This window comes from Myotis daubentonii, chromosome 3 (assembly GCF_963259705.1).
Source record: "Myotis daubentonii chromosome 3, mMyoDau2.1, whole genome shotgun sequence".
Taxonomy (NCBI): Eukaryota; Metazoa; Chordata; class Mammalia; order Chiroptera; family Vespertilionidae; genus Myotis; species Myotis daubentonii.
In genome coordinates, this window is record NC_081842.1 from 11,557,990 (window position 1) to 11,569,812 (window position 11,823).

The window sequence follows — 11,823 nt, forward strand, 5'->3', positions numbered from 1 at the left end:
TGAAACATTTCCTTCCTCTGTGTCACGGAGCCCCTCCCTCCCTCCTCTTGGATGGAAGAACTGCTCAGTTTTTTCTTCGGGACCTAACGGTGGAAAGGCTCAGCTGTTCTCGCTCCCGTAGCGCGGACGCAGCCTTTCCCACTCCTGATGGGAAGAGGGAGGGGCCCGGAAGGAAGCCGGTTTCCTCAAGTCCCCACCGCTTACTTTCCAGCCCCAGCGGTCCCGCTGGTCCCTGCGTGGAGAAGCGGGGTCCCTCGAGGTACCCGCCCGCCTGGCCGCCGCCGCGGGTGGAGGAGGCGGGCAGGCGGGGCGGGAGCCGATCACTTCTCGGGTGGGAAGAGAAAGCGCAGTTCCCTCCCTGGGCTCTAGGGAGCTGAACCGAGCCCCGATAACCTCTTCCGGAAGTGTGACCCTGGGTCCGCACACGGAGGGCTCTCAGGCGGCCGAAGGGGGAGACGGTGTTGGAAGGAGTCGGGGGGAAGGTCCATGCACACGCACTTTAACATCCAGAGCCTGGGAAGTGTCTCCCGGCCCCTCACCCAGCATGCTTTCTGGTTTTCCCCGAGAAAAATTGGGGCGAAGAGAGAGCAAACCGGCCCTGGGTAGGCTAGGGAGATGACGAGGAGCGGTGGGGTGTCTTTCTAGAAACGGCTGGGGAGTCGGGGGCTCCGGGGGTAGGGATGGCGAGAGAGGGGGGCCTCGCAGGGCGAGTTCCTGGGCAGGGAAATCTTGGGGAAGGGATTCCGCTTTCCACCCCGATCGTCCCTTCGGGGAACTGCAGCCCCACGAGCGGACTGCGCTCCCGCACCAGAAGGGCGGCGGGAAGGGCGGGTGGTCCGAGAAGCCGGCCGGGGCCAGGCGCGGTGGAAGTGAGTACCTCTCCCCGCTGCAGCCCCAGACGCCCGAAGGACTGGTCACAGAGCCCCCCCTCCAGCGCCCCCCCCGGCGTCTTCCGCCCCCAGATGGACAAGCCCGTGGCGCGGAGCCAGCGCGGAGATCGCCCCCTCCCCCTCCCCCGCCCGGCCCGCCGCGCTGAGCGCGGTCTAGCACAGACTTTAGGGGGCGGTGTCTTCGGATGGAGCCGCGGCCAAGAGGGAGGAGGAAGGGGGGAGGGGATGGCGAAGCCTCCTGCAAGCTATAAAAGAGCGGTCCCGAGTGCCCGGTTCTTGCACTCGCAGGAAAGCCGCTCCGAGCCCGGGGCTGTTTCAAAACCCGGTCGCGCGGTCGGGTTGAGAGGACAGAGCTCGGCGCAGAGCGAGCAGCACCCCGGTCCAGGCGGAAGCCGAAGAGGGGCTCCCGGCGCCGATCTCCGCGTGGCCCGGTGCCTCCGCCCCAGAGGCGTCCCCGGGCGCTCCGGGTCATCGCAGCAGCCACCCCGCCAGCGCCGGCTGCGCGGCGCCTCTAACTCTGCGCTTCGGAGGAAAACTTCGCGTCCGCAGGCTGCACTGCAGCGCCTCCTCCCAAGTGACCCCGGGAGCCCCGAGTGCGGCTGGTTCTCCGTGAACTTGCAAAGAGTCATAGTAACTGAACTTTAACCATCCGGAGCAAGGCCAGCGAGGCTCTGCACTCCCGCCCCAAACAATAGCCTCCTCGCCGGGAGCGCTGCGGCGCGCGGTGCCTCCGGGGGCTCGGGTGCAGCTGGCGGTCCCCGCGGGGTCCCGAAGGCGCATCGCAGGCGGCGACATGGGGAAGGCGGAGCTGGCCAGGTGGTCTCGGGGTCCGCAGCCCGCGTCCGTGCTGCTGCTGCTCGCGGCGGCCGCGGCACTGCTGGTCCTACCCGGCGCGCACGGGCGCCCCGCCGAGGAGGACGAGGAGCTGGTGCTGCCCACAGTGGAGCGCGACCCGGGACACAGGGACACGCACCTCCGCCTGGACGCCTTCGGCCGGCAGCTGAGCCTGGAACTGCAACCGGACCGCGGCTTCCTGGCGCCCGGCTTCACGCTCCAGACCGTGGGACGCAGGCGGGGGTCCGACGCTCCCAGTCCCGACCCCGCCGGCGACCTGGCGCACTGCTTCTACTCCGGCACCGTGAACGGCGATCCCAGCTCCGCCGCCGCCCTGAGCCTGTGCGAGGGCGTGCGCGGCGCCTTCTATCTGCAGGGCGAGGAGTACTTCATCCAGCCCGCGCCCGCCGCCGCCACCGTGCGCCTCGCCCCGGCCGCCGCCGGGGAGGAGCCGCCGACGCGGCCCCAGTTCCATCTCCTGCGGCGGCGGCGGCGGGGCGGCGGCGGGGCCAAGTGCGGGGTTATAGACGAGGAGACTCAGCTCGCGAGGGGCGCGGCGCCAGAGGGCGAGGACTCCGGGGCTCAGTTGCGGCCGAGGGACCCCGCGCCGCAGAGCTCGGGGCAGCCAACAGGTACCAGTCCCAGAAGAATGACTCTCACTTGTGTCTCCATTCATCCCCCTCTCCCCACTCTCTCTGCGCGACTCGACTTAAGAGTAGACTCCAGTTTGTAGGCAGGACGGAGACCTGGCGGGAGCGATGAGGCTTGAGGTCCCGCCAGAACACTTAGTTCCGTGGGCCGGAATAATGAATGATCGAGACAGGACAGACAACCCAATGATTTTCTGCTGACTAAGGCGAAGCCTTTAGACCAGGAAGGGGGAGTTGGTCATGCGACTCTTTCCACCTTAGTCGAGTGTGAGCGTGTGCAACTTCTTCCCATGCAGTTCATGTCGCTGTACCGGCCGTGCATGGGCTCTTTGGTCGCGTTGCAACTTTGCACTAGTTTTGTAACCGCTGCCTGTGCGCGCACCCTGTGCGCAGAGGAGGGCGGGGATGGAGGGCACGGGGCCGCTGGTGACCTCGAAATGGGCAGCCCTCGAGACTGCATGGCTGCGCTGCCACCTCTGTGCGGCCGCCCTCGGTCCCCTTCCCCATTCAAGAGGCTGACCCCGACGACTAGAGGCGGCCGGGGCTTTCTGCAGAACCTGCTTGGGAGGTCTTTGCCCTGCTGGCCCCGCCTCCCCGCGCCTCCCACCCGGCATCCCAGGTTGCGCTCCCTCTCGCGGCCATAATTCTGCTCTCTGTTGAACGTTAGTCACCGCTAATCCTGCTTCTCCTTCCCCTGCCTCTCTCTGTTGTGTGCAGTGCTTACTGTCCCGTTCTTTTCATCCTCTCACTTTGGTGCCTTTGCTCTTCTTTAACTTCCTCGCATGTCTTGTTCGAGAATTTCTCCACTCTCCCCAGCACGTCTGCTCCTTGAAGCAGTTATGTGGTTACACAGCCCAGTTCCCTGGGGGCCGAGTTTCAGGAGTTGAAGGGCCCTGGACTCAATCCGAGGCAGGGACTTAATTCCCTGGGGCAGCTGGAGTGGGGCAATAGGCTGCTGGGCAGGGTGGGTGGTCTTTTTGCCTGGATTTGGCAGGAGCAGCGCACCCCAGGGACCCCTGGAATGAGATTGCAGAGCAGTGCAGGCTGAGAGATTCCTGGAGGCCGGCCCCTTGGCAGGCGCCCCAGCCCTGCCCTGGGCCTTCCACGTGGAGCCCGATGATCTCATTCAGGATTTGAGCCCTGGCCTGTGAAAGAGTGACTCAGGGCCTCTGCCTGCTGCCCTTGCTCCAAGTTTTTTACTACAGCTGGGGAGGAAGGTGTACGTACTGCCTTGTTCTGATGGTAGGATTTGCAGGAGGACTAAAGAAATCCCTCTCACCAAAAAAAAAATAAATAAAAAATTAACAAATACATTTTTTAAAAAGAAAGCCTGACCCCTCAGAGGAGCACATGGCCATTTTATTTAAAGTAAAGGAGAAAACTTTAAAAATAACATTTTCGGTGAGCGGCGATGCAAATATTTTTGTTATTGTTGCCCTGGGTGCATTTCTGTTTTATTTGCCGTGACTGGTTAGACTTTCCTTATAGACTCTGGGGAGGTGATTATTCTCGGCTAGACTGCCCCTGAGCAAACTGTCTTTCTTGTTCCTTTCCAGGAAGTGGGAGCGTGAGAAAGAAGCGGTTTGTGTCCAGCCCCCGTTATGTGGAAACCATGCTGGTGGCTGACCAGTCCATGGCAGAGTTCCACGGCAGTGGCCTCAAGAACTACCTCCTCACCTTGTTCTCGGTGGCCGCCAGGTTGTACAAGCACCCCAGCATTCGCAATTCGGTGAGCCTGGTGGTCGTGAAGATCCTGGTCATCTATGAGGAACAAAAGGGACCAGAAGTGACTTCCAACGCGGCCCTCACTCTGCGCAACTTCTGCAACTGGCAGAAACAGCACAACCCGCCCAGTGACCGAGATGCCGAACACTATGACACGGCGATTCTTTTCACCAGGCAGGTGAGAGGAAGACAGGGCTAAGTATGACAGGGCCGCCCGGGGAGTCCGCTTGGTGACAAATGTCGGTAAGGCATGTCACCAGTTTTCGGCACTTGCATTTTTTTAATTGGCTAGCGTGGTCAGTCCATCTCCTAATTTCTTCTACAATTTTAATAGCTCAAGTTGCACAGTCCTGTTTGAATAGCATTAGGAAGAAATATTGGTGAAAGTCACACAGAATACCCCTAAAAGGACAGCTCAACAACAAAGAATGTAGATGTTCCAAGACATATGTGAAGATACACCTTGCCCCGACAGATCCCAAAGTTCATGGGATGTCCCTATTAATCAGGAGGTACCTTTGTCCTTGTAGGACCTGTGTGGCACCCAGACATGTGACACCCTCGGGATGGCTGATGTTGGAACTGTCTGTGATCCCAGCAGAAGCTGCTCTGTCATCGAAGATGATGGCTTACAAGCTGCCTTCACCACAGCCCATGAATTGGGTGAGTCTGTTTTAGAGTAAGAGCTAAGCTCAGTTTGTGAATGCAAACTGAAAAACAAGATATTAATTTGAGAGAGAGAGTCTGTAGGTTATATTGCTGTGTTAGGTGCCAGGGCTTCTTAGAAATTGCAGAAAATATGTTTTAATTGTTCTAAACATGATCATCTTTATTAGAATACCAATAAGATCATTGGAGCTATGGACATTTGGAGATTGTACATTTTTGTTTACACTCTAAAATGTAGACATTGTGTAGACATTGTCTCCAAAATAGGTGTTCTTTTTCTCTAGAAATATCCCTATTTGGAATAAAATGCTGCACATTTACCTATGTTTTAATGTGAGTTTCGGATTGCTTCTTAGGCCACGTGTTTAACATGCCACACGACGATGCGAAGCAATGTGCCAGCATTAATGTCAACCGGGATTCCCACTTGATGGCGTCCATGCTTTCCAACTTGGACCGCAGCCAGCCCTGGTCTCCCTGCAGCGCCTACATGATCACCTCATTTCTGGACAATGGTCATGGTAAGACGCTCCAACTACTCTTTCCACATGTATGTAAAGTTCTAATTAAACAGGCTCATTTTTTCTTTTTTTGTTCTTGATATTTTCCTTCAAGATTACTTTCACTGCCAAGCGCATGCCTTTTTAGATCTTAATTCTAATAAAAGATACATGAATTTGAATTTTTAGCAGAACAGTCATTTCCTGTCATTGCGGAAATAGCCCAGTGAGGATAATGTCTTCATTTCAATTTATCTTCATTTCAATTTCTCTGGCATCTTCTCCAAAAGTTTGACAGCCTTTAACTAGCTTTGCTATATATTATCTCTTACGATACATATTTGCTGGAATTGATCTACCCCCTACATGCTTTCATTTATCATTTATTAATAATGGTTAATAGTTGGGCTTTTTGTTTATTTTGTTTTTGCAGGGGAATGTTTGATGGACAAGCCCCAGAGCCCCATGCAGCTGCCCTCTGACCTTCCTGGGACCTTGTATGATGCCAACCGGCAGTGCCAATTTACGTTTGGGGAAGACTCCAAACACTGCCCCGATGCAGCCAGCACGTGCACCACCCTCTGGTGCACGGGCACCTCCGGGGGGCTGCTGGTGTGCCAAACCAAACACTTCCCTTGGGCGGACGGCACCAGCTGTGGCGAAGGGAAATGGTGTGTCAACAGCAAGTGTGTGAACAAGACTGACAAGAAGCATTTTGATGTGAGTTTCCTACTCATGCGCATGCTCCTTTCAAATCCGGAATCAAATAGAGTGATGCCAAAATGTCTGATGGCACGTTAAACACCCCAACTCTGTTCTCGGGCTGGGAAGATAGATTCTTTTCGTAATTGACTCTTTATCTCCTATTTTTCTCTTTTATTCCCTAAGAAGGTCTCTGTAGAGAATTCTAATCTGATGACTTGTGTCCCCATGTAGACACCTGTTCATGGAAGCTGGGGGCCATGGGGACCCTGGGGAGATTGCTCGAGAACCTGTGGTGGAGGCGTTCAGTACACAATGAGGGAGTGTGACAACCCAGTCCCCAAGAACGGAGGGAAGTACTGTGAAGGCAAGCGTGTGCGCTACAGATCATGTAACATTGAGGACTGTCCAGACAACAACGGTGAGTGAAAACGGGCGGAAAAGCCGTGCCCCCCAAGAGGCAGTGAAGGGATGGAGACTGATAACGCCGTTCTATCCTTCTCTTTCCAGGCAAAACCTTTAGAGAGGAGCAGTGCGAGGCACACAACGAGTTCTCCAAAGCTTCCTTTGGGAGTGGGCCCGCAGTGGAGTGGACACCCAAATACGCTGGGGTCTCCCCAAAGGACAGGTGCAAGCTCATCTGTCAAGCCAAAGGCATTGGCTACTTCTTCGTTCTGCAGCCCAAGGTAGTAACTTTTCCACTTACTTTTTGCCTAAGACCCAACGCCTTGGCTCGCTACCTTTCCATGCAACCTATAGGCACTTCTTTAATCTGTATATTAATATGTTCAATTTCAAATTAGACTTGATTTTCTTTGGCATACCTCAGCCAGATTTGTTTGGTATTGTTTAGAGTGATGAATCAAGCTGAATTTAGCACTGCGGATTCTTGCAATTTCTTATTATTCTTACAAACAAGAGCCCTTCACTGGGCTAGATCAATGATGTGTTAGCATGGCAGCCAACCAGTAGTTTTGGAAAATAGCCCAGGCACGGTCCAAAGTACTTGTTACTGGTTGACTAGCAGGAGCATGTGCAAACAGACTTACTAAAATGGAAGTCTGAGCTTTGATACCTTTTGTGTTTAAGAACATATATGGAACTAGCAAAAGCATCATATTACTGTTACACTTAGGGGATAAACTGGCTGAGGTAAAATGTGGTATTGAATTTGGTTGAAATCTCATGTGTCCTTATCACTGTAGGCCCTAAAAATATTCCCCACTTGCAAATTCAATATTTAGTAAGTGATTTATTCAGCACCTCAGGCATTATCCTGAGGATATAGCCATGAATAATTGACCAAAAAATCCGCTTTCATTGATCTTAGGTAGAAGTAAGATAGGTCAATAAACAAATAATAAAAAATGTGTGATTTTTTCAGATGTCTGTATGTACTAAGGGAAAAAAGACAGAGAAGGGTAGTATATGGCATGTATAGAGTACCGTTTTATTGCAATGGTCAGGAAATCGGAGATGTGATGTTAATGAGGGAAACTTTTGTAGTTACAGCTCCATGCCGTCCCTGGTTAGTGTGTGACACCAGATACCTGTTCTTCCTTTCTCAGGTGGTAGATGGTACTCCATGCAGCCCCGACTCCACCTCTGTGTGTGTGCAAGGGCAGTGTGTAAAAGCTGGTTGTGATCGCATCATAGACTCCAAAAAGAAATTTGACAAATGTGGCATTTGTGGAGGAAATGGATCCACATGCAAGAAAATATCAGGATCGGCTACCAGTTCAAAGTAAGTTTGAAAATGCCGTACTCCCAAAGATCCTATCATTTAGATGTTCCTTTGTACAGGTCTGGTAAAAATTGTCTTCTAAATGATTAGCTAAACCATACAAGTAGCCAGTGAATGAGCGATCTTTCTATCTGCTCTTCTTGCCTGCAGTCCTGGCTATCATGACATCGTCACCATCCCGGCGGGAGCCACAAACATTGAAGTGAAACAACGGAACCAGAGGGGATCCAGAAACACTGGCAGCTTCCTCGCCATCAAAGCCGCCGATGGCACATACATCCTGAACGGCGACTTCACCCTGTCCACCTTAGAGCAGGACATCACGTACAAGGGCACGGCCTTGAGGTACAGCGGCTCCTCTGCGGCGCTGGAAAGAATCCGCAGCTTCAGCCCCCTCAAGGAGCCCTTGACCATCCAGGTCCTCACAGTGGGCAATGCCCTCCGGCCGAAAATTAAATACACCTATTTCGTGAAGAAGAAGAAGGAGCCTTTCAATGCCATCCCTACCTTCTCAGAGTGGGTCATCGAAGAGTGGGGCGAATGCTCCAAGTCCTGTGGGCAGGGGGTGCAGAGGAGACGGGTGGAGTGCCGAGACCTCAACGGGCAGCCTGCCTCGGAGTGTGCCAAGGAAGTGAAGCCAGCCAGCACCCGCCCCTGCGCGGACCTGCCCTGCCCCCACTGGCAGCTGGGGGACTGGTCCCCCTGTTCCAAGACCTGTGGGAAGGGCTACAAAAAGAGGACCTTGCAGTGTCTGGCCCACGATGGGGGGGTGCTGGCCCACGAGAGCTGCGATCCTTTAAAGAAGCCTAAACATTACATAGACTTTTGCACCGTGGCAGAGTGCAGTTAAGCGGGCTGAGTGTGGAGGGGACGATGAGGTGAGGAAGGGCTGAGGCACTGAAATCAAGAATGCTGGAGGGATCCAGTAGACCTTGCTGGTGATGTTCCAATCCCTGGTCCCTGGTACTGATTCAACACATGGTGTCCTGGGGGTTGGGGAGGCAAAGCAAGAGAACAATGAGATTCTTAGCTTAAGGTGTGGCTTACTTGATGTCACTCGCAATGGAGGGAGAAAGGAGTCCAAAGAGGAGCTTTGACCAGCACTGTTTATGATTGCGATGGTTTCAGAGAATGTTTATGTCATCTTTTCTACCGAGAGTTAAGAACTGAAGGATGTCCACCATGGAGAAAAAAGTTGAGCATGTCCAGTGACTCCATCATTACCTTTTTGCGCCATTCTCCCGTCTTTGTACATTTATTTCGACCAAGAAACAAGTCCTGTGTTTGTAAAAATGCACTGAGTCTCTAAGCCTCTAAGGGGAAAACAGCAGTGATGTATCGGGTGCTGGTAAATCCAGAGGAGGCACCCCCAGCTCGGTACCGCCCACCTTCCTTCCCTCCTTGTGTAAGCCTACCTTAGGAATGTGCATGTGAAAAACCAGTCTGAGTCTCAAGAAAGTCAGCGAGATCACGCAAACAAGGAAGCAATGCCAGAACAAGAAAGGGGTGAGCACAACAGGGTCCCCAGTGTTTGGAGACAGTGAGGTCCTTTGTCTCATGATGGGGAGGCTACTGAGGGGTAGCAGGTCCATCCCCAGCAGCTGGTCCAGCAGTCATATCCTGGTGAATGTCTGTTCAGCTCTTCTACTATGAAAGAGGATGACTTTTTCCATGTGTATATAGTAAAATATGTTACTATAAATTCTATGTACTTTATAAGTATTGGTTTGTGTGTTCCTTCTGAGAAGGACTATAGTATGTAATAAATGCCTATAATAACATATTTATTTTTATACATTTCTTTTTAATGATAAAACTCTTAAGTTATACCGTGATTGTAAAAGGGCATATAAAAAATAGAGTATTTATACAATATATGTTACTAGAAATAATAAAAGAACACTTTTCAAATATGTGTGTATTTTTTTTTTTAGTGGGAATTTATTTCTAGGAAGGAAATCCGAGACTTAAATACTGAATTTGAAGAACGGATATTTTCTTAAATTCTTTGGAAATAAGATTTCATTCTAATGAAATGTATTTTATATATCCTGGATTGTGTGATTGTTGCAAAGAAAGGAAGCTATGGTATCTTTGGTGGTAGATAGGTTTGTTACTCATGTATAATATATACAAATGATTGGCCGACTTTTTCTGTAAAAGAGCCAGATCATAAATACTTTTGGCTTTGTGGCCCATACCATCTCTGTCCCAACTACTTCAATGTGCTGTTGTAGCATGAAGACAGCCATGGGCAACACATAAATGAATGGGTATGGCAGTGTTCTAATAAAATTTTATTTACAAAAACAGGCAGTGGGCCAAATTTGTTCTTTGGGTATAGTGTGCTGACCTCTGATGTACACCATAAATAAAGTGGGAAAAGATGGGATTCTGGAAGTATTTGGAATTCATATGTCTTCCTCAACTATATCACATGATGTTATATGAAAGTACTTAACTACTGAGTAGAAAACGGTGCCTTAAATTACGTTAATAGACATGCATGGTAAGTGGAGGCGCCAATGTCCCACTTTCTCATCAGAAATACCTGAGGTGTAGTAGAGACACCCTGGAACACCAATGACACTCCGGGTAGACTTTTGTGAATGACTGTATTCTAAGTACTAAATGGTACATCAATTGTTTTAAAAGTTTAGACATCTTCCAAAGTACCTACCTTTCTCCCAGGAAATAGTTGATGCACTAGAAGATTTGGATTATATGGTTAGCCACATACACTTCCAACTTCACACTTTCATCTTTCTCTTCACCGTCCTTCAAATAGTCTCCTCAAATAGTTCTATGTAACTTGCTAACTTCAGTTTCAGAGGATAATTAGCCCTTCAGAATTACGCAGTGTTCTTCCTCTGAGCAACTGAACGTAAGATTCTTTGGAGCCAGGTGTATAAGTCAGATAGCAGGGCAGGGGAAGGGAGAGTCAGGTTAGTCTCTGGTTTCATATTTTACTACTTCCTGGGCCTCTGAGCCAAAAAGTAAAAGTCAAATCTTTTCACACTGGGAACTAGCTGTGGTCCCATAGAATTCCATTAGCCATCGGATTTGGCCATGTGCTTAATCACCAGTGGCCTAAGGTGATGTCTACCACAATTACGTTTTTGCTTAACATTACTATGGTACTCAGTAAGCGATGTGCCCTCACCCTCAATCACTATACAAACTATTTGATAAAAGGAGATAAATGTACCTAAAATGATAACCCGCAATATAAAGAAGTCATCTTCAGATCTGGCCCAACTCACTGATGAGTTAATGTGTCTTTGAAAAGGCTCGCATTGATTTGACATAGTCAGCAAGGAGACTGAAGTTCAGGACACAAAGATAAAAACAGTCAAAAGGTTTTTTTTCCATTGTTCTCTGCATATTCAATGCCAAACAACTTTCTAAGTAACCACCTTATGTTTTTATCACTTTGCTGATGAGATTTTTCTTTTATCAATAAACCGAGCAGTTTAAAAATTTTGACAGCAAAGAGAGTTTAGTTCAAAACACATCTGGTTTTGTGAGATTGATCAGGAACCTGCTTAAAAAGATGAACTATTTTGTGCTCGCTCATGGTACAGATATAAATGATGAGCTGGCATAATGTTGAATATTAATTAAAATACTCAATTTGGAAAGCACTCAGTAGGCACTTTCTCTAGCATTCCAACTACAAGCAAAATTTTTGAATCAGAGCTTTCATACAAAAATGGACAAAAATCGTTCCAAATTTTTGCTCCTCATTTAATCTGCCTTTAGAAGAGGTCTTTACGTGACTTAGGAATAATAAACAACACCCACAATTTGCTAATCTCATTGGTTTTTTTAAATGAAAGAAAAGCAGAAAATATTAATGCAAAGGTGGGGGTGCTAGATCTATCAAGAAAATTGACCAAAGGTATCTCAGTATAAAGCATAGTCTGTCCTGCCATACACAGACTTTTGTGACATGAATGAGCTCAAATGATATTGGCAGAAATGCAAGCAGTAAAACATGGAAGATGCTTTGGTTTATCAACAAAATCATAACTGAAGGATAGAAATTTCTTATATTTGGAGTTATCAAAGGACATCATTTCATTTTTTAATTTGGTAATTAGGTAATA

The 11,823-nt window shown here is 49.9% G+C and overlaps 1 protein-coding gene across 1 annotated transcript; it reads left to right on the forward strand.

Moving 5' to 3' along the window:
• Positions 1-1,157: 1,157 nt before the first annotated feature.
• On the forward strand, positions 1,158-10,026 carry ADAMTS1 (ADAM metallopeptidase with thrombospondin type 1 motif 1). The gene is made up of 9 exons (XM_059686776.1): positions 1,158-2,356; positions 3,931-4,277; positions 4,630-4,762; positions 5,125-5,289; positions 5,702-5,988; positions 6,205-6,391; positions 6,481-6,656; positions 7,539-7,714; positions 7,865-10,026. The coding sequence occupies exons 1-9, from the start codon at positions 1,684-1,686 to the stop codon at positions 8,562-8,564; spliced, it is 2,844 nt and encodes a 947-aa protein (XP_059542759.1). The 5' UTR covers positions 1,158-1,683; the 3' UTR covers positions 8,565-10,026.
• The last annotated feature ends 1,797 nt before the right edge of the window (positions 10,027-11,823 follow it).